This window comes from Pan paniscus, chromosome 1 (assembly GCF_029289425.2).
Source record: "Pan paniscus chromosome 1, NHGRI_mPanPan1-v2.0_pri, whole genome shotgun sequence".
Taxonomy (NCBI): domain Eukaryota; kingdom Metazoa; phylum Chordata; class Mammalia; order Primates; family Hominidae; genus Pan; species Pan paniscus.
Genome location: NC_073249.2, coordinates 11,058,594 through 11,082,027, shown reverse-complemented (window position 1 = coordinate 11,082,027; position 23,434 = coordinate 11,058,594). Strand labels below are relative to the sequence as shown.

Here is a 23,434-nt window from a genome sequence, read left to right as displayed (position 1 = left end):
GTGCAGATATGTCTTCGTTATACTGATTTCTTTTTTGGGGGGTATATACCCAGTAGTGGGATTGTTGGATCATATGGTAGCTCTGTTTTTAGTTTTTTTGAGGAATCTCTAAGCTGTTTTCCATAGTGTTTGTATTAATTTACATTCCCACTGACTGTGTACAAGGGTGCCCTTTTCTCCACATCCCCTTGGATTTGTTATTTCCTGTCTTCTGGGTATAAGCCATTTTAATTGAGGTGGCTGAGATGATATCTCATTGTAGTTTGGATTTGCATTTATCTGACGATCAATGATATTGAGCACCTTTTCATATGCCTGTTTTCCATTTGTATGTCTTCTTTTGAGAAATGTCTATTCAAATCTTTTGTCCATTTTTTGATTGGATTATTAGATGTTTTTCTATAGAGTTGTTTGAGCTCCTTATATATTCTGGTTATTAATCCTTGTCAGATAGGTAGTTTGCAAATATATTCTTCCATTCTGTGGGTTGTTTCTTCACTTTGTTCATTGTATCTTTTGTTGTGTAGAAGCTTTTTAACTTGATGTGAAACATTTTGTTTTGGTTGCCTGTGCTTGTGGGGTATTGCTTAATAAATTTTTGCCCAGACCAATGACTTGAGGATTATCACCAATGTTTTCTTCTAGCAGTTTCATGGTTTGAAGTCTTGGATTTAGGTCTTTAACCCACTTTGATTTGATTTTTTTATAGTCTGGCTAAAGATTTGTCAATTTTGCTTAATATTTTTTAAAAAACCCTTTTTGTTTCATTGATGTTTGTATTGTTTTTTATTTCATTTATGCTTTGATCTTTATTAATTTTTTCTTCTACTAATTTTGGGTTCAGTTTATTCTTGCTTTTCTACTTCTTTAAGATGCATTGATAGATTGTTTATTTGAAGGTTTTCCTCTATTTTGATGTAGCACTTATAGCTAAACTTCCCTCTTAATACTGCTTTTGCTGTTTAGGTTTTGGTATGTTGTGTTTCCATCATCATTTGTTTCAAAAATTTTTCAGATTTCTTCTTAATTTCTTCACTGACCCACCCAGTCATTCAGGAGCATATTGTTTAATTTTCATGTATTTGGATAGTTTCCAAAATTCCTCTTGTTTTTAATTTCTAGTTTTATTTTATTGTGACCAAATAGGATGATTAATATTATTTAAAATTTTTTGAGTGTTGTAAGACTTGTTTTGTGACCTAACATATAGTCTATCCTTGAGATTGATCCATATGCTGATGAAAAGAATGTGTATTCTGCAGCTCTTGAATTAAATGTTCTGTAAATATCTATTAGACCAATTTGGTCTATAGTGTAGATTAAGTCTGACGTTTCTTTGCTGGGTTTCTTTCCGGAAGATCTGTCCAATGCTGAAAGTGAGGTGTTGAAAGCTCCAGCTATATTGCATTGGGGCCTACGTCTCTCCACCATGATTCTAAGTTTCCTGAGGCCTCCCCAGCCATGCAGAACTGTGAGTCAATTAAACCTCTTTCCTTTGTAATTTACCCAGTCTTGGGCAGTTCTTTATAGCACTATGAAAATGGACTAATATACCATTGTATGTTTTTTGGTTTGATGTTACCATGAGGTTTGCAAATACTATCTTATAACCCATTATTTTAACGTGTTAACAGCACTGTTTACATAAACAAATAAACATGCAAAAAGAAAACTAATAAAAACTGCATCTTCTATTCATCCTCCCACCTTTTAATTTTTTATTGTTTCTATTTATATCTTATTTTACCGACTATGTCTTAAAAACTTGTTGTAGTTATTATTTTTGATTGGTCCATTGTTACGTCTTTCTACTTAGTATGAGCATAGTGTACACACCACAGTTACAGTGTTGTAATATTTTGTGTTTTTCTGTGTACTTACTATTACCAGTGAGTTTTATACCTTCAGGTGATTACTAATTGCTCATTAATATCCTTTTCTTTCTCATTGAAGTACTCTTTTAAACATTATTCTAGGACAAGATCTCTTAAATCAGCTTGTGGTTAATGCTGCCTGGCCTGGGACTCACCCATCAGAGTAGCGGGTTCCCCTCTGGTCAAGGACAGGTCCGGAAATGCCATCTAAGGGTCAAGTCTTGGAATTGAGGACTCCAAGAGCCCACTTGGTGATCTACCCCACTGTGGCCATGCTGGTACCTAAAATGCAAGACTAAGTCCCCTTTACTAGTCCCTCTGCTTTTCTCAAGCAGGAGGAGTTTTGCCCCATAGCCATCATAGCTAGTAATGTGCCAAGTCTCACCTGATGCCAGCAAGTCTCAGAGGCTCACCCAAGACCCTCGACGTAATACCTGGGTATCACTGCTGGTTATTCAGGGACCAGGGGCCTTTCAGTTAGCAGGTGATTAGTGCTGCCATAACTGAGTCTTTTCTTTCAAGGCATTTGGTTCCCTGTGGCCCCAGGTTTGTCTAGAAATGTCATCTGGGGGCTAGGGTCTAGAACAGGGGCCTTACAACTCTGACCAGTGCCCTATCCTGCCGTGGCTGAGCTGGTATCCAAGATGCAAGACAAAGTCCTCCCCACTCTTCCCTCTCCTCTCCTCAAGCGAAAGGATGTGTCTCTTTTGAGCTGTGAGCCATGCAGCCTGGGGTTAGGGGAGGGGTGATACCAGCAGTTCCTTGCCTACCCCAGCTGGTGTCTCAGTGCATCTTTGCCCCCTATCAGGCCACTGTCTCTGGGCCTAGTTCAGCACTAGGACTCGCCTAATAGTTGCCATTTTTATGGCCTAGACTTCCTTTCAAGTTTACTTGGAGACACACAACAATGTAACCTTCAGTGGCGAGGTTTGTGAGAACTCATGTTCTGTCTGCTGGGACAGGTGATTCTGCTCTGGATAGGGCTGATTTACATGCTCCCTTTGTGGGTGGGTGTCAGCTGAATTTGGTCCGATTTTCCTTTCTGCTCTAACAGGACAGCACTGAGTCCAGTGCCTCACAATTGCTATATTCTCCTCCCCCAACACCCAGAGATGCTCTCAGCAACCCCCTGCCATGGCCAGGGGTGGGGGAGGAGTGGCGTCAGTGATTCAGGACTCTTTTCTATCTCTTCAGTACCTCTTTCAGCAATAGGAAGTTAAAACCAGGTACTATGAGTGCTCACCTAATTTTGGTTCTTATGAAGCTGTTTTTTTTTTTTTTTTTTTCTGTGTAGATTGTTGTTAAATTGGTGTAAATTGGTGTCCTTGTGGAAGGAACAATTGGTGGAGCCTTATATTCTACCATCTTGCTCTGCCTCCAAGCACATTTCAGTAAGTTTTTAAAGACAATTTTAGCCTTCAGTTTCTGTCTTCTCAAGACCCCAAGTTCAGGCAGGGGTGATGACAGGCTTTTCCTTTCCCAGGTCTTTCTGGGCATATATACAACCTTGCACATGCAAACATCCTTTTAGATCCCCAGGAATATATTGAAGTTTTTTGTTTTTGTTTTTGTTTTTTCTTTTGAGCCGGAGTCTCATTCTATCGCCCAGGCTGGAGTGCAGTGGCGCGATCTTGGCTCACTGCAAGCTCCACTTCCTGGGTTCATGCCATTCTCCTGCCTCAGCCTCCTGAGTTGCTGGGACTACAGGTGCCTGCCACCATGCCTGGCTAATTTTTTTTTGTATTTTTAGTAGAGATGGGGTTTCACCGTGTTAGCCAGGATGGTCTTGATCTCCTGACCTCGTGATCTGCCCGCCTCGGCCTCCCAAAGTGCTGGGATTACAGGCATGAGAGCCACTGCGCCCGGCCTGAAGTTTTTAAAACTTCCTTATGCTCACCTTGTTTTCCAGGAGCTGCTTTTAAATTATGGCCAGGCTTTTGTTTGCACCAACTGACTTCACAGCTCAAGGCAGCTGCAATGTTGTCAGTAAATTGTTATTGTTTTGGCAATGCCCTGGGAGTAGGGCTTTTGAGAATTTCAGCTGAGCTGGACTCCGAGTTAAGTCAAATAGCCGCAACACCCCAGGAATAGAGATTTTGTGAGTAGCTGGAAGTTGAGACAAAATATTGACTATGCTGTGGAAATGCTGCTTTTAATGGAGTACCAAACAGGGTCAATCTTGTCTGTTAGCTCTGAGATTGCTTGTTTTTCATCAGGCTGTCAGGCCACTGAGCTTGGGAAGGAGGAGTGATGGAAATAGCCACATGTCAAAATGTCAAAGACCCCACTGTCTTACGAAGGTTCAGTAATTTGTTTTGCATATACGTTTTTTTTCAGTGTGTTCTCTGGCATTGTTTAATTTTAAGATTTCAAAAATGGTTAATTTTAGTTTTCTCAGCATTTTTACTGTTTTGCAAGAGACTAGTCCACCATCGAGGTCTTCACTCCCTCATTCCAGAAGTTGATTATTTCTATAGCAATTAATATAAGCAGACAAAAATGGCATTATGTCATTAGTCCTGATAATTCCAAGGCAAAATAAATAAATAAATAAATAAATAAATAAATAAACAAGTAAAACGGTTGAGAGGCTCCAAATGTCAAGTGTCAAGGGGATGAGAAGAACTTTCCCAGAGCCAGAAACAGTTCTAAGACCTCCATCTGACCACAGTTGATGAAGACATGGAGGCTTGCAGATAGAATTATCTCTAAGATAAATTAAAGGAAGGGTGGTAATTATTTACATGGTTTAAGCATCCATGGATGAGGGGATTTCTAGGTCAATCTACCAACCCCACCTTAAACTTTAATGCCTTTCTATTTGGAGTGGTAGTGGGATGAAAGAGACAGATGCCTGCAAATGTCTTATTTAGTATCATCTTATTCCAATGTTTAATATATTATGATGCTCTAGAACTTTGGCAGAAAATTACCAACTGGTGGAAATTGGTGTTCCAGATTGATTGGTAGATGCCTCCTCCTCTGTTTTATCTCCAGGCACATTAAATGTGAACAAAGCTAGTATAAGTAGAAAGGAATTATTTTGGGCATCCAGAAAAGTTGCCTAAAACTGCAATAAATTGTTGGGAATATGGTATTGGCTAAGAACACATTTTTCACCTTATAATCAGGGAAGGTATACTAGGAATATTTGACTGCAGTTAATTATATATTGTTTTGGTAGCATCTAACGTGGAAAAGTCAGATGGCTTCCTTAGGGATAGGGAAGCCTCTTTCAAAACTTAGGAAGTGGGTATATACAGGATCTTAAGACAATGATTATCTCATGATTGATCATGCCAAAGTAGGCTTCTCTTTACCTTGTTGTGAACTGTGTCCAAGCCTAGCGCATTCCCTGTTATGCTATATTTCCCCTTTCCCATCCCATATTTTGATCTTAGAACAGATTATAATTATGCTTTGGAGTCATATGTCAGGTTCATTACAGTGGTATAAAATATTTTATCAATACATAGATAACAAAAAATTGGGGGGCTTCATTCTAAAGGATGTATTTCATCTTGGGAACGTCTCAATAAAAGTATTATAAAATTAAAAGCCAGTGAGATTAAAAAGCTCTATGGCTGCACCAGCTTTTCCCTTGCAATCAAATTTGCTCCTAGGCAGAGGGAAAATTTGCTGTAAGAATCTCAAACTTCAGAGTTTGACAAAAGGAAAGGGCTTTAGTAGGAAACCCAGTCTCAGGGAAAAAAGGGTGTTTTTCTCTTGCAGACAATTCAGGAGGGTGAGAAACAGAAAGAGAAGGATGGCATGCCAATAAGGGAAACAGATTACATTTCTTTTGGAGGAGGACCTAGGTTGTATCTGCTTGAAAGGGGTAGAGGAAGAATAGAGGTAAATTAAATACTGTATAATTTTCCATGAATAGAGAACAAGTGGTAGAAATGCATGTTTCTGTTGCTATTAAAATAGCAAAAAATACCCAAGACTGGGAAAATTAAAACATGAAGGGAAGACAAGGCAACGAGCACACAAATGACACATTAGCCTTCATTTTGCCCTTGAAGGGAATGGCTTCGGAAGCATCAGCTGCTGCAGTTCAATTCGGTTTAGGTGTCTGTTGACATCCACTCTCTGGCTGGATCAAACATGGGGGCAAAGGAAAAATTTTCCTAATGATGCAGTGTCAAAGACAAAACAAAAATGTGAAGATGAATCTCTAAATTTAATGTTTTATTTGGGAAAAATAATTGCAATTTGGGGTATACATGCAGACCGGGTGGTCTTTGGTATGTCTGAAGAACAAAGAGAAGGTTAGAGGTTTTATGAAAAAGGTAAATGTTAGGTATTGCCCTTTGAAATAGTTCATTGGTACTAATAAAGGTTTGGTGGGCTTGCAGGCTTCAACTGGGAGCAATGGTGGTGGAAAAATTAGTCCTAGAGTTGTAACAAGTTATCCTCGAAGCAGTAGATAAAACTGATTTTAGGTTACAACAAGCAGTTTCAGCAGTCAGGCTTGCAGAAAACTACATTCTTGGAACAATGTTTTGTATTCAGGGTACTCTTTTAGTTGAGTGCAACAAGAGTGATCCAATTCATATGATCAACTTTCATAACAGCATACATATGCTCACAAAAAAAGGGGTGAGCATATTTACCTTTACTAGTGCCAATGAACTGTTTTGAAACCAGAGCAGGAGGCTGGGGCAGCAGGACAAAAATGCTTTGGTTAGCAATATGGCTCTGTGTTGCCACCGAAATCTTATATCAAATTGTGATCCTCACTGCTGGAGCAGACTCCTGGTGGTAGGTGATTGGATCATGGCAGTGGCCTTCTGCCTTGCTCTTCTGGTAATAGTGAGTGCTCACCAGATCTGGTTGTTTAGAAGTGTGTAGCACTTGCCCCTTCTCCCTCTCTATCTCCTGCCAGGCATGTGAAGATGTGCCTGCTTTCCCTTCACCTTATGCCATGATTATAAATTTCCTGAGCCATGCTTCCTGTACAGCCTGTGGTACCATGAGCCAATTAAGCCTCTTTTCTTTATAAATTACCCAGTTTCAGGTAGGTAGTTATACCAGTGTGACCCAGTTTCAGGTAGGTAGTTATACCAGTGTGAGAATGAACTAATACAGTTATCATCCTGGTTGAAATATAAACACAGAGTAAAGGACTGAACTGTAAGAAATACCAAGTCATAGATTTTGCCTGAGAGTTTTGGATTACTCTTCTCAAAGTAGAGCTTCTAAGTAGACCTCTGCACCATCTGGCTTTATAGTGCTGGAAACTCAGGGAGTCAAAATAAAATAGAAGTGAAGGTAACTTAAATATATAGGCTGTTCCCTGTTATAAACATGTGATCAATCTGGTGATTTCAGTTTCTTCCATTTAACATTTATATTATTGTGTTTCAGAAGGCAGGAGTAATTTAAATGCCATCCTCTAATGAAAGAGGAACCATGTATAGGTGTGTCATCCAACGGACCACAAGGATGGCTAAATAGAAAGAAGAGCTTTATTGGTGATATCAGTTTGTAAGTAGGGAAGAGACAGTCCCTGGTGTGAATCAAAGGTGCTCTGTCTCCAAAGAGGGAAAGGAGGAATTAGCTTTTATGCCTCATGGGGTCTGTATTACACAATAGAGTCATACATATTCAGCAGGTTTGAGGGAATATCTGTACATATTTATGAAGGAAGCTGAGTGTACACACAACGAATAAACATATATGTAACATACATCCCATGCTCACTTTGGGGCGGGGTTTTAGCATTAAAATGAAGTGGAATTTGGCTCGATATATGAAAAGGTAAACTATAGGATGCAAATACAGCTTGTGTACAGTCTCCATAAGCTGGCTGAAAACTGGCTTGCAGTCTGTGGTTGTTTATCAGGAAAGAATGTGTGTAAGGCAGGTCCTTTGTCCAATCTGAGTTGTAGTGGCCTGGGTCGTAAATCAGTTAGGAACGGTATGACATTTTGCCTGATAGCTCCTATTGTTAGGCAGTTCAGCATGAGTGTGGTTTTTTTGTTGCTATAGAAATTCAGGGAGTTGCCATGCCAGCTGAGCCCTGGGCCCTTGGCCAGTAGGTAACTTTTTGTTTCCTTAACCTTAGAATCTATCTTAGTTGATACAGGGACATCGATTTAGATCTTTGAAATTGCAGATGGATGGTCTTCTCCTAAAGATATAGAAAGCATAGTATCATGATTCACTTCTTGTTGGGAGCTTTCTTCCATTTGACTCTAAATTCATAGGGTGTACAGCAAACATTAAAACATTGATTGGTATATGGTGAATTATTATGCAAGAGTAATTTCTCTTTTATTTCTTTATTTTTTCCTGTTCTTCCAGATAATACTACATTTCTGTTATGGTTTGTAGCCGGTAACAATGTGTCTTTAGATTATGAAGTGTATTGGTTTATTGGTTAGGATGATTTTGGCTACAAGTAACAGAAGACCACAACTCAAAATAGCTTATTCAATAAGAAAGATATATTTTCTGATAAATAAGAAATCTGGAGATAGAAGAAGTCTCAGTGTTGGTTTGTGCAGAGCTCAGTGATGTAAACAAGAGCCCAACTTCTTTCCTTCTCTCTATTCCTCTATCATGGTGGATTGTGTACTGTGAATAACTTAGTGAAGTTGGAAGTGTGTTTCTAAGAGTTTCTTTTCCTCTGTAGTTCTAGACTAGGGTTGACCTCAAGATAAATTTGCATGAGATTTGGATGTGAGAGATGAAGCAGCAGCCACTATACTTAGAAGCTGCTGCTTTTGGTTGTGCACATTGTCTTGATCTGCCAGCTCACATTATTGGCATGGAATGGCACACAGCTTCTCCAACACTCATGATATCTTCTCCTTCAGCTTCCCTGAGCCTTGGGACAGATGTGTGTGCATCTCTCTGGTGAAGGGCCCGACCTTCTATAGGTCATGCACAAAACCAAATTTGGTTGGTATGAGAGACAGATGCAGATTTCAGTTTTTTTCGTGGATTCCAGTGTTGGCTTTGCTTTTTCTCACTTCACTTCCAGCTTTTCCTTTTAAATGATTACCTGTAGTGACTTCAAACCCACCACCAGATGCAGAAGCAATAACTTTCCATGGATCTCTTCACCAGCTCCCTTTTATGATCTCTGGTTAATTACTTCTCTATGATCCTCTAACAATTCCTTTCTGGATGTTTATTTCCCCTGCTTCTCCTAGAATTGAGGAACGTCTAATTCCTATAATAAATTATCTGTTCTATGTCACTCATACAAGTTTTACTTCTCAGAGTGAATCTCTGCTGACACAGCCATCACCAATATCATGGTTAGCCCCCCTCATAGTTACAAGTCAGCCACCTCAGAATCAGGTAGCACATAGAGACATGATAACACACAGTAGGAGAAATATGACTGGGGTTTGGATTCACATCTTTGAAATCACTCGGTTTCATAGAGAAGGTTGGATATTGGAACAAATTCAGATGCTTGCCAACAAGAAGGAAAGAGTTAATAATTATTGGGGAGGCTACCAGTAGAACTGCCAGTGCTTTATAAAAGGCTGTGAAGGTGGAACTGGTACTTGATAACCTCTAGATGTCCTTTGGTTGTTGAAGTTTTCAGAATATAGGACACATGAGAAATTTGGAATTAGATTCTGAAAAAGCTACATCCATTCCAGCAGAAGATGGTGTGGGCTGTTGAGGGTGATAAAGAAGGAAAGCAAATCACCTAGGCATCCAAGTATGGATGTTGTGGCTAGAATGAAAAAAAATATAACAAAATTACGCAGAGAAGATTTTGGAACTTTAATTTACTTGGGAATTTAATGTCCTCAGTGGATAAAATATTTTAGTTAAGGATCTTTTTCTCACTTTTGAAAAAAGAAAATGGAGCTTCCATTTTTAGAATTTTTATTCTCTGTGTTGAAATTTAATGTCAGGGGTTTATATTTTACTAATTTGGGGCAACTATGTAGTGCTTAGATTTTCTCATGTTTAGAGTCATCTTGAGTTGTTATATTGGACAACAGAGCTAGGTATGCTTTAAGATAGAAATAGATGATGGATTGAATTTTCAGCCTAGTTGATAGTGTGGCCTTCAAATTAACAATAGTTTTTTAGACCAGTACTGAGCTCCCATCTCACCACTGCCCGGAGGATGTACATACCGAACAGCAGCACTGAGGAGGTAACCACATGGTGGTCAGGCGGGATTGACTCTGCAGCTCCTCTGTAGTGGGGCAGCCTTTATCAGATTGGTCATAGACTTGGCTCTTGTGCGTTTCTGGATATGGATCTGACTGTAGGAGATGCACACATTTCTATACCTCTGGCTATTGTCCTTCTTGCTCTACCTCTTCCTTCTCAAGAGAAGAGGATTTGCTAACATGTCTGAGCCATGTTTGCAGAATGGATTCACCTTAGCATACTGACATTTTGGGTCAAAAATGCATTGTTGTGGGAGCTGTCCTGCGATTGGTAGGGTGTTTTGCAGCATTCCTGATCTATACTCATAGCTTCTGGTGTTATGTTAAGTAGATGATGTTCTCATCTTCTTACCCAGCAGCCGGAACTCTAGTGTTGGAGATCATTCCCAGATTCTCTTGTACATATGGGTAGCCAATGAGATATAAGCAGAAATCAGTGGTCTGGGCTGCCAGAACAAGTCTTCAAAGGAAATAGTAGGGATATGACTAGGTAACAGTAGTATCCCTGCCCGAGTCAGGGCATCAAAGATGCTCAAGACATTGCCACATGTCCCCTAGAAGGCAAAACCACCCCTGGGTGAGAACCACTGAGTGAAAGGAACATGGGCTTCTGTGTCTGTTTATCTTTGGCTCTATTTGTTAAGACTGTGGGGCTAAGTCAAGAGGCCCTTGAGTCTTGGCTACTTTTTTTTCTCTATAGAAGAGACTTGTAGTTGTTCATCTAATAGACATTCTCATCTTCTTACTCAAAAGCCAGAACTCTAGTGTTGGACATTATTCCCGGATTTCCTAGTAGATATGGGTAGCCAGCCAGATATAAGCAGAAATCATTGTTCTGAGCTGTCAGGACAGGTCTTCAAAGGAAATAGTCAGCTACAAATGGTGTTTTGTCCTTCCCCCATCCTCCTTATTCCTGGGTGTAATGTGGATGTGTTGACTAGAGTTCCAAAAGACATGTTGTTAACATGAGGTGCTCTGGAAGATCGAAGCTAATGATAACAATAGTGAAGCAAAAAGTTACAAATAGCTCCCCTAACAGCCCTGTATGATTACCACTGTATTATATGCTATGATAGAAAAATCAAAACTCATACTTTTGTATACAGGTGATATAGAAAAGAAAGCTTGGAGGATTCTATGTGAGGTTTTATGTCTAGATGAGAAGTGTTGTCAATAACACTTCCTTCCATAAACTAGAATGGCTTCTTCCATTAACCTCCTTCCATTAACTAGAATGGCTTCTATGGCTGCCCCTGTCTGCAAAGGAGGCTGGAAAAGCTAGTATGGCTATACAAGGAAGAAGAGGCAATGAGTTTTATGAGTGTTTTAGGTTGCATTGTGTTTCTCCATGTGTTAGTCTGTTCTTCACACTGCTAGTAAAGACATACCTGAGACTGGGTAATTTATAAAGGAAAGAGGTTTAATGGACTCACAGATCCACGTGGCTGGGGGGGGCTTCACAATCATGGCAGAAGATAAAGGAAGAGCAAAATGACATCTTACATGGTGGCAGGCCAGAGAGCATATGCAAGGGAACTCCCATTTATAAAACCATCAGATCTTGTGAGACTTAATTCACTACAAGAACAGTATGGAGGAACAGCCTCCATGATTCAATTATCTCCACCTGGCCCTGCTTTTGACACATGGGAATTATTACAATTCAACGGGAGATTTGGGTGAGGACACATCTAAACCATATCACTCCAAAAGTTACAGTATATGGAAATTCTAATCTTCAGTGCTTCAGAATATGACCGTATTGGATATAGGTTATTACAGATGTAATTGGTTAAGATAAGGTCATGCTGGAGTAGGGCAAGTTTTTAATCCAATGACTGATGTCCTTACAATGACTGACATGATGACAGTTGGAGACTGGGGAGTTGCATCTACAAGGATACATCAAGGAGTGCCAGCAAACACCAGAAGCTAGAAGAGGCAAGGAAAGATTCTATTCTATAGGTTTTAGAGGGAGTGTGGCCCTGCTTACATATTGACTTCAAACTTTTATCCTCCAGAACAATTTGTCAATACATTTCTGTTTTTATAACTCACCTAGTTTGTGGTATTTTATTACAACAGCCCTAGGAAACTAATACAATGAGTACTTAGCCAATCTTGAGGACAATGCATTTTGATATTTTTTTTTTTTGGTCAATGTGCTCCAAGAGCTATTTAAACATAGGCAATAGTATAGACTGAATAGACAATGGAAGTTATAAGACTGAGATAGGAGTGTATCAGCATTGGAGGTGGCTTCACTTCCTCACCTTCCAGACAAATGCGGTTCCTCTCTTTCATGTTCTCACGTAACATGTTGCTCCTTCAAGGACACATGAAATCCAAGTAAGGCTCACCTGAGACACATCTACTCTTCAGGTTCCTGGCCATACAGAATTCTGTGTGTGGAAAATTATAGAACCAATATTATAAGAACAGAGGCTGTAACCTCTGAATATACTAAGCAAATAAACATGACGATAAAAACAAAGATAAAAACAAAACTCTGTAATACCCTGTAATGTCCTCATGAGAGTCACTGCTCATGAGTTTCATAACAGTCAGTAAGACACACATGACCCCTTTACTCAGGAAGCTTGTTGTGAAAATAATTTGAAAGATAAATTCCTATTTCAATGGAAAAAATAATAATGAACCAAAACCACACAAGTTCCTAAACAACTGTTTCTTTTGCTGCCTTTTGGAGACAAGAAAACAATAGATTCCTATACACTTTTTTAAATAACATGCTTTTATTTGGAAATTTAAAACCTTAAGATTGTTCATTGAATTATGTATGTCTCCATCGTAAAAACTCATCATTATGTGTAGGACTTTGACATTTTTGTAAAATGGAGAAATCTCATAATGTCATCTAGTGACTATTGAATACTGTTCTATATTAACAAGAAATTATTCATGAATTAGTATTTCCTAGGAAATTCTTTTTAATATTATAATGTTTCTGATGATGTTATTTTGATAATAAGAAATTCAATGTCTCTGTCATTGAGAAACATTAGATTATTAGTGAAATTCACTTATCCTTTACAAAAGTCACTTTTATGTACCATTTTCTTTTCTGTGAAGTCTTCTGATTATTTCCTGGGATTTGCAAAATGGGCTCTAATTTTAGTGTTAGAGGTATTGTCATATTGGAATAAAGAAAAAAATAGAAAAACTCATCAGTATTTTAACTTTTATTTTAATTATCCAAATGTGAGTTTGAACTCCTAGTATTCATTTAGTAGCTATAGTAATTTCAGTAACTCCACAATAAAAATAGGTGCATATAATAATACATCATTTCAAAGAGGCCCTTCTATCATGTGCCTAGAGGCCTAGATATACTGTGTCACAAAGACACACCCATGATTTCTGCTTTTTTTTTTTTTGAGTAATGGTTTCATTCTGCCACCTAGGCTGTAGTGCAATGGCATGATCACAGCTCATTGAACCCTTGAACTCCTGGGCTCAAGTTATCGTCCCACCTCTGCCTCCTAAGTAGCTGAGACAACAGGCACATGCTACCATTTAAAAATTTTTTAAAATTTTTTTGTAGAGATGGGGTCCCCTTATGTTGCCCAGGCTGGTCTGGAACTCCTGGGCTCAAGTCATCCTCCTGCCTTGGCCTCCCAAAATGCTGGGTTGACAGGCATGAGCTATCTTATGCCCAGATGATTCCTGCTCTTATAGAGTTGGTATTGGTGTCCTCTGTCCTTCCCCTTGGGGGTGGCATGGGGGCCTTGTCATTCCCCTTGGGGGTGGCATGGGGGCACTTTTGGGCTGGGCACAGTGGCTCATACCTGTAATCCCAGCACTTTGGGAGGCCGAGGAGGGTGGATCACGAGGTCAGGCGTTTGAGACCAGCCTGACCAACATGGTGAAACCCCGTCTCTACTAAAAATACAAAAATTAGCTGGGTGTGGTGATGCATGCCTGTAATCCCAGCTACTCAGGGGGCTGAGGCAGGAGAATCGCTTGAACCCAGGAGGTAGAGGTTGCAATGAGTCGAGATTGCGCCACTGCACTCCAGCTTGGGCAACAGCAAGACTTCGTCTAAAAAAAAAAGAAGGCACTTTTACTGGGACATTATGGAAAAATCTTTGCTCCTTCCCACTCCTTGCTAAGAACTATTCTTAAAATCAAGTAAGAAAGATTAAAGATAAAAGGAAATGATCTGGAAAAGTAGTGAAGTGAAAATTCGGTCAGAAAAGGAAGGAAGTAGGTGTGTGCTATGTGTATAACCCTGCTGTTAATGCGACGAGTTTTGTATGCTGAATGCTCTATGTTCTATGTTACTATTTACCTTCACTTAAGACAAATTTCTAATATATTTAAAAGGTTCTGGAGACTCAGGCATATATATGTTTATATATGTTGGGTAATTAGAACTGTGACATCTCTTAAATATACAATTGACCATTGAACAACACATGTTGGAACTTCATGGGTCCATACATGGATTTTCTTCTGCCTCTGACATTGCTGAGACAGCAAGACCAACCCCTACTCTTCCTTCTCCTCCTTCGCAGCATACTCAATGTGAAGGTGACCAAAATGAAGAGCTTTATGATGATCCCCTTCCACTTAATGAATAGTAATACATTTCCTCTTCCTTATGATTTTCATAGTAACATTTTCCTTTCTCTAGCTTACTTTATTGTGGTAATACAGAATATAATACATATACAAAGTATGTGTTAATTGACTGTTTATGTTATCTGTAAGACTTCTGGCCAACAATAGGCTCTTAGTAGTTAAGTTTTGGGGGAGTCAAAAGTGATATGCAGATTTTATCTTATGAAAATCCAGGGTGTGAAGGGATTGGCCGCCAACCCCTGGTTCAAGGGTCAACTGAGTATCTAGGTTGGCTTATATAGTTCATATATTTTCTTCTTGTAATATTTAAGTTTTTTTTTCACCAAACTTCTCCTCTACTTATTTCCTCATACAAAATAATTAAAAATACTCCAAGAAAACAAAAGGTGCTTTGTTCTTTATTTCTCCAAAGCATTTAGCATAAAGTAATCTGTGTGGCAGTCTCTCAATATCTTAGCTGAATAAATGATATGCTTGCAACCTAGTAGGCTTTAAATAAATGTTTTTTTGAATTGCATCACAATTCTTCAGGGTTCTAGATTCTATGGAAACCAGCGTGTCTCTGTCCTACTTTCTTGGTTAAGATATTGGCAGTGTAAACTGAAATATGTCTGTGTTGTTAAAATCATCATGAACACTTTATTCCAGTCTTACAGTACACAGGAAGAAAATATCCACTTGTTCATGGTTTCCGTGAAGATTGATCTTAACCAAGTCACTTCCCATTATTTTATCACAATTTATTGGCTTTACATATTTTCATGTATGCTCCTTAACATGAATCAAAATAACTTCAGGAGACTGTTTCTCCCAGATGTAACTCTTTGCGCAGTGAGAAATTTATTAATCTACTCCAAGGTCCCTGGGATGTTTCGTTATACTAATTCAAAGTAGTAGACTTGTTCTGTCTTTATGTGAAAAGAAATCATTTAAGAAAATTTGCCCTTTTAATTTGTTAAAATGCATTAACTGTAATGGAGATTTTTCTCTAATTCGTAGTGGAATTTTCATTCTAACAATAAGGAAAAGATACCAGTTGTTATATGCATTGATTTATTATTTCTTATAACAGAAACCAATGCTCAGTAGATGTTTACATAATATGTCTTTCATAAAAAGTATTATGTCTCTACAAACTATATGACTCACATAGATTCCAAATAGAACTATGAGGCTCATAGCACAAAGAAAACTTATAAGAATTTTAAGTGCTCATTATTCTTCTCCTAGATAGAAGAGAGTAAGTAACATTACTGAATATAGTTCAGCAATATTATGCTATTGCAACAGAACTAATGACTTAATAGAGGTATTAATTGTCTTAAAATGTATAAAATTATACATTTTTTGAGTTACATTATTTCTTGGCATTCTTCGCATCTAAGCCTATTGTTTTGGTAGATGGGGAAAATATTACTGAGCTCGAAATACTCAGCTCATGCATTCAACCCAATGCAATCAGTGATGACAGGCATAGCAGGAGCACAGGATAAAGGAACAGCTTATGCTGAAGGAATAAATGCTTCAGCAGCTTTTTTCAAGAAGAAGAAGAGGTTTATGAAAGTGCCTACCCAGAACCAGATGACTAGTGTTTCCAGGAGTGAAAATGATGTGGAGATGAGGAAGAAGTGATTTAGAACTACCTTTGTCAATTTGGGCTGCTATATAAAAACCACCATCAACTGGATGGCTTACACCCAACAGAAGTTTATTTCTCATAGTTCTGGAGGTGAGAGAGTCCAAGGTCAAGGTGCCAGCTAACTATGTGTCTGGTGAACCTGTTTCCTGGTTCTTAAATGGTACCATCTTCCTGCATCTTCACTGGCAGAAGTGGCAAATGAGCTCTCTGGGGCCTTTTCTTTTTCCTTTTCCCTTTTCTTTTCTTTTGAGACAGAGTTTTTCACTTGTTGCCCAGGCTGGAGTGCGATGGCACAATCTTCAGCTCACTTCGCCTCCTGGGTTCAAGCGATTCTCCTGCCTCAGCCTCCCAAGTAGCTGGAATTACAGGCACCTGCCACCACGCCCAGCTAATTTTTGTAGTTTTAGTAGAGACGAGGTTTCACCAGGTTGACCAGGCCTGTCTCAAACTCCTGACCTCAGATGATCCGCCCACCTTGGCCTCCCAAAGTGCTGGCATTACAGGTGTAAGCCACCATGCCCAGCCTCTGGGGCCTCTTTTAAGTGCACTAAATTCACACAGCACGTCTCATTTTAGGGTGTATGTGGTGCTGTAAATGAATATCACTAGATTTTAGATGTATGTTAATGGCAAGTTGTTTTACATTTGAATCTAAGGCATTATTTATAAGGCATATCCTGTGAGATAATAAATAGGAAGTTCCCTATTATATATTTTGCAGTCTTTCTGAGTTGTGTGCATGTAAGACCAAGAATATATGAATCAATAAGTCATGATTATTTATGCTAGTTATTCAGACCGGAGTAGTGTTGGCTTTGAACCATAGAGCCCCTCTAGAAGTGGCTGCTGATAAAAAACTGTATAAAAGGCCATCTGGATTTAGCCTTTAGACTTTGGGAACTGACAGTATCCCACTTTGTTGTCAGTGCTTCAATCATTGCCTTTGACCACTGTCTTATCTAGGATGGTGACGATTCTCCAATTTGGTACAGCACCTACTTCTTAAAGCTTTTTCAAACTTGTAACATATATGATATGGTGCATTGTCACAGCAAAAAAATAAAACAAAAGGGACTACTTGTAGAACATTAGTGAGTGTATCAGCCAATAACAATATGCACTTTTTGGGGTGATGTAATCACCTTCCAAAGGTCTTACCTTCTAATGCCAACACATTGGCGATTAGGTTTTTCTTTAAAAAAAAAAAAATTAGTATTTTTTTTTTGTTTTGTTTTAGAGACAGGGTATCCCTCTTCAGCCCAGGCTGGACTACAGTGGTGCAGTCATAACTCAGTGTAACCATGAACTCCTGAGCTCAAGAGATATTGTTTAGGCTTCAACATGTGAAGTTTGGGGGGATCATTCTTCAGACCAAAGCAAGAACCAAAAGACAAAATACAGTGCAAGTCATAGTGATAGCAGAGCAGACAGAGAAAGAAGATATCTGCAGTGAAATAACAGAGAAGCCTTTTTGTTAGGTATCTAGGGGAGATTGATAGAAGTTTCTCCTAGAAAAGGGGGTTTCCTGTTTGTTCAACCATGTAAAAGACATAAAGGTGTCTTGGTGTGTTTTGTGCTGCTATAAGAGAATACTTGAAACTGGGTAATTTATAAAGAACATTTATTTCTCATCGTTTTGGAAGCTGGCAAGTCCAAGACCAATGTACTGGCAGGTTTGGACATTGGTTCCAAAATCGGGACTTGTTGCTACGCGCTCCAGAGGGGAGGCATTCTGTGTTCTCACATGGCAGAAGAGGGAAATCCACTCCTGCAAGTCCTTCTTATAATGACATTACTCTATGAATGGAGGCAGAGCCCTCATGACCTAAAAACCTCCTAAAAGGCCCCACCTCCCAACAAGTTTCCAACACATGAATTTTGGAGGTCTCATTCAGATAATAGAAAAGGCAAATCATGTCTGGAAAATTAAATGTACTTTTAAGCATAAAAATTCTCCACTTTTAGCCAAGTAAAAGAGGTTTTTGTTTTTTGTTTGTTTGTTTGTTTTCCCCAAAGGAACTAAATCTACCTTTCTCTTAAAATATCAGGCTTGTGTACAATGAGATCATCATTTTTGAAACTATTTCTTACCTGGTGTGTATGTGTATTCTGGGCACTAAAGTCTTGACTGAAATTGTAAGTTATGACCCATCTGATAATTGAATATCGTATTATACACTGGAGGTGGCATAGAATGGTTCAGCTAGGAGTAAATATGCTGTGATATATTAAGTTCATTCCTACATATATATCCCCAAGGAACTGCTTGAACATATCAACAACAACAACAAAAATGTACAAATTGAAGAATTATGTGTGGTAGCCAGGAGGGAAGGTTGGTTTTCAGAAAATGGTGCTGAGTGAAAAATAAATAGGAGAAAGAGAATGAGATTTGTCTTCATCCATTTTGTGTTGCTATAACAGAATATCATAGACTGGGTAATTTATAAACAGTTAACGTTTATTTGACTCATGGTTCTGGAAGCTGTGAAGTCCAAGAACATAGCCCTAGCATCTGGTGAATTCCTTCATGCTGCGTCATTCCATGGCAGAAGGTGGAAGAGCAAGAGAGGGTGAGAGCAAAAGAGCAAGGGGTACCTGAACTTCCTTTTTTAGCAATCTAGTGTAGTAATAACTAACCCATTCCCATGAGGACATAGATCCATTCATGAGGGCTCTGTGCTCATGACCTAATTACTTCTTATTGGCCCATTCCTCAACATTGTTACATCAGGGATTAAGTTTCCAACACATAAACTTTGGGGGACACATTTAAACCATAGTAAGATCTACAATAAAATTTGCACAAATCAGATAAACACATGTTCCATATATTTTGCAAATTCAATCGTACGTATTGAATGTATTAGGCATTCACCTCTGTCTGAGAGGGTTTGGAGATGTGAATGAGTTAAAAACAAATAAGTGGCAGGGCGTGGTGGCTCATGCCTGTAATCCCAGCACTTTGGGAGGCCAAGATGGGCAGATCATGAGGTCAGGAGATCAAGACCATCCCGGCTAACACAGTGAAACCCCATCTCTACTAAAAATACAAAAAATTAGCTGGGCGTGGTGGCGGGCGCCTGTAGACCCAGCTACTCAGGAGGCTGAGGCAGAAGAATGGCATGAACCCAGGAGGTGGAGCTTGCAGTGAGCCAAGATTGCGCCACTGCACTCCAGCCTGGGTGACAGAGCAAGACTCTGTCTCAAAAAAATAAATTAAATAAATAAATAAATGAGTAAAAAATGAGCAATAAGTATGGTAAAAAAATTGATAACTGCAAGAAATTGAGGAATATATGTTTTTTCCAACTTTAATATCTTAAGTCAAAAGAACATAAGGTAGAAAGAAAAAGAGAAGAAAGGAGGGAAGACAGGACAAAAAAGGAAGGAAGTTTTGTAGTATATGGATGGATTCCTTCACTGTAGAGCAAGATAAATTGGAAGATGCTAAACATGCTCTACGGAATTTTACAGTTTACTGAACAGTTAATAAGAAGGCCATCAGCTTTGGTCTGTCTGCTAGAGACTTAGATGAACTGAGTCGTTATCCAGAGGACAAGATTACTCCTGAGAACTTGCCCCAAATCCTTCTACAGCTTAAAAGGAGGAGAACTGAAGAAGGCCCTACCTTGAATTATGGTAGAGATGGCAGATCTGCTACACGGGAGCCACCATACAGAGTACCTAGGGATGATTGGGAAGAAAAAAGGCACTTTAGAAGAGATAGTTTTGATGATCGTGGTCCTAGTCTCAACCCAGTGCTTGATTATGACCATGGAAGTCGTTCTCAAGAATCTGGTTATTATGACAGAATGGATTATGAAGATGACAGATTAAGAGATGGAGAAAGGTGTAGGGATGATTCTTTTTTTGGTGAGACCTCGCATAACTATCATAAATTTGACAGTGAGTATGAGAGAATGGGACGTGGTCCTGGCCCCTTACAAGAGAGATCTCTCTTTGAGAAAAAGAGAGGCGCTCCTCCAAGTAGCAATATTGAAGACTTCCATGGACTCTTACCGAAGGGTTATCCCCATCTGTGCTCTATATGTGATTTGCCAGTTCATTCTAATAAGGAGTGGAGTCAACATATCAGTGGAGCAAGTCACAGTCGTCGATGCCAGCTTCTTCTTGAAATCTACCCAGAATGGAATCCTGACAATGATACAGGACACACAATGGGTGATCCATTCATGTTGCAGCAGTCTACAAATCCAGCACCAGGAATTCTGGGACCTCCACCTCCCTCATTTCATCTTGGGGGACCAGCAGTTGGACCAAGAGGAAATCTGGGTGCTGGAAATGGAAACCTGCAAGGACCTAGACACATGCAGAAAGGCAGAGTGGAAACTAGCAGAGTTGTTCACATCATGGATTTTCAACGAGGGAAAAACTTGAGATACCAGCTATTACAGCTGGTAGAACCATTTGGAGTCATTTCAAATCATCTGATTCTAAATAAAATTAATGAGGCATTTATTGAAATGGCAACCACAGAGGATGCTCAGGCCGCAGTGGATTATTACACAACCACACCAGCGTTAGTATTTGGCAAGCCAGTGAGAGTTCATTTATCCCAGAAGTATAAAAGAATAAAGAAACCTGAAGGAAAGCCAGATCAGAAGTTTGATCAAAAGCAAGAGCTTGGACGTGTGATACATCTCAGCAATTTGCCGCATTCTGGCTATTCTGATAGTGCTGTTCTCAAGCTTGCTGAGCCTTATGGGAAAATAAAGAATTACATATTGATGAGGATGAAAAGTCAGGCTTTTATTGAGATGGAGACAAGAGAAAAGATGCAATGGCAATGGTTGACCATTGTTTGAAAAAAGCCCTTTGGTTTCAGGGGAGATGTGTGAAGGTTGACCTGTCTGAGAAATATAAAAAACTGGTTCTGAGGATTCCAAACAGAGGCATTGATTTACTGAAAAAAGATAAATCCCGAAAAAGATCTTACTCTCCAGATGGCAAAGAATCTCCAAGTGATAAGAAATCCAAAACTGATGGTTCCCAGAAGACTGAGAGTTCAACCGAAGGTAAAGAACAAGAAGAGAAGTCCGGTGAAGATGGTGAGAAAGACACAAAGGATGACCAGACAGAGCAGGAACCTAATATGCTCCTTGAATCTGAAGATGAGCTACTTGTAGATGAAGAAGAAGCAGCAGCACTGCTAGAAAGTGGCAGTTCAGTGGGAGACGAGACCGATCTTGCTAATTTAGGTGATGTGGCTTCTGATGGGAAAAAGGAACCATCAGATAAAGCTGTGAAAAAAGATGGAAGTGCTTCAGCAGCAGCAAAGAAAAAGCTTAAAAAGGTGGACAAGATGGAGGAACTTGATCAAGAAAACGAAGCAGCGTTGGAAAATGGAATTAAAAATGAGGAAAACACAGAACCAGGTGCTGAATCTGCTGAGAACGCTGATGATCCCAACAAAGATACAAGTGAAAACGCAGATGGTCAAAGTGATGAGAACAAGGAGGACTATACAATCCCAGATGAGTATAGAATTGGACCATATCAGCCCAATGTTCCTGTTGGTATAGACTATGTGATACCTAAAACAGGGTTTTACTGTAAGCTGTGTTCACTCTTTTATACAAATGAAGAAGTTGCAAAGAATACTCATTGCAGCAGCCTTCCTCATTATCAGAAATTAAAGAAATTTCTGAATAAATTGGCAGAAGAACGCAGACAGAAGAAGGAAACTTAAGATGTGCAAGGAGATTTAATGATTTCAAAGAAAATAATGGTTCTTTGTTTTTAATGTTAACCTTTTTTAAATACAATACTGATAGTTAGAAGAAAACTATTGTACTCTTTTGTTTTAGTGGAGAAATAATAGATGTCTGTTCATGTGTTAAGTGTTATAGCAAAAAAAATACACATGGTTAAGTTAATGAATAGTTTTTGTTTTATCAGAATGGCAACAGACAGAAGTACTTTGTAGAGATTGACTTCTTAAGCTACTTAAGACAACTTGCACCACTAAGAAAAAAATGTAGAACCATTTGGAAAAATGAAATTTAGTAGTTCCAAGTTTCAAAGAAATGTCAACATTTTATTCCATTCAATAAAGAACAAAACCAATAGTGTTTTTATTACTTTCATCTGAAACATTCCATGTTTTAATCTGAGCCTTGCAGACTTTGATTTGGAGTTTGAACCCGTTTTGGTTGCATTTCATTTTTGGAGAACTTAATTAACGTGAGATTGGCAATTGAAACACAGGTGCAGTTTTCTGTTAATGTCATGCTGTTGTTTAGGTAATAAGAAATATTAAGTAATTGGCTTTAGATTTTGTAATTTTTTTCCCTGAGTTCCTGCTAGATTTCGTATTCTAGTAGTCAATGTATTTTCAGTGAAATGTAAAAATATTCCCGTTATCTTTGACCAGTATTAATTTTTGAGATCTTACTGCTTGTCACTTGAATCCCGTGATTGTCATACATCTCTGGTATAAGCAACATTTGATTTTTGAAGTGTGTAGACCATCTCTTCATATTTTCAAGATGTAATTTTACATTTCTGCATTTTTAAAACAGTTTGGCCATAATCCTAGATGCACGCTTCTAATTCATGTACCTGCACATGTGACCTTTGTGAACAGAAATTTGCATGTATAATTTGTGTTTACTTGTAACTTTCTGGTTATATACTGCTTATATCTGTGGATTCAAGTTACTGAAGTGAATACCAATAAAAAGAAAACCCTAGGCCATGTTAATTGGTTATACATGTTTGGAATGTTAACCAAAAAAAAAAAAAAAGAAGGCCATAAGTATTCATTGTCTTCACTCCCTTGACCTTGCCTGCCTATCCTCCTTCCCATAAAATAAACTACAAACAATCCTCTTTCAATCATTATTGAAAAGGAAACGGAAGCATATTAAAGAGATATGTGCGTCTAAGGCTGAGCCATTTCTGTAGGAGAAGCATGTGCTGTCATTTGCTGATAATGTTCTACATGTGATGCCACATTTTCCAATTTGCTAAAAATTTGTTTAACATTTGCAATTTATAATGTTTAAGGAGCACGTTTACCCGATTAGATAATATACCTATGGACAGCTCAGAATTCAAACAACTGAAAAAACAGATTTTGGCTTATTTAGAAAAATTTAAAACATAGAGCTGGGCCTGGTGGCTCATGCTTGTAA

General features: G+C 38.8%; 1 protein-coding gene across 1 annotated transcript; it reads left to right on the top strand.

The window, feature by feature from the left end:
- Nucleotides 1-2,243: 2,243 nt before the first annotated feature.
- Nucleotides 2,244-23,001, top strand: LOC100975373 (matrin-3-like). Its single transcript, XM_034938588.3, is given in 3 exon segments — nt 2,244-2,358; nt 19,764-21,070; nt 21,073-23,001. Coding segments are annotated over 3 exon segments (2,337 nt in total). The 3' UTR covers nt 21,988-23,001.
- Nucleotides 23,002-23,434: the final 433 nt, after the last annotated feature.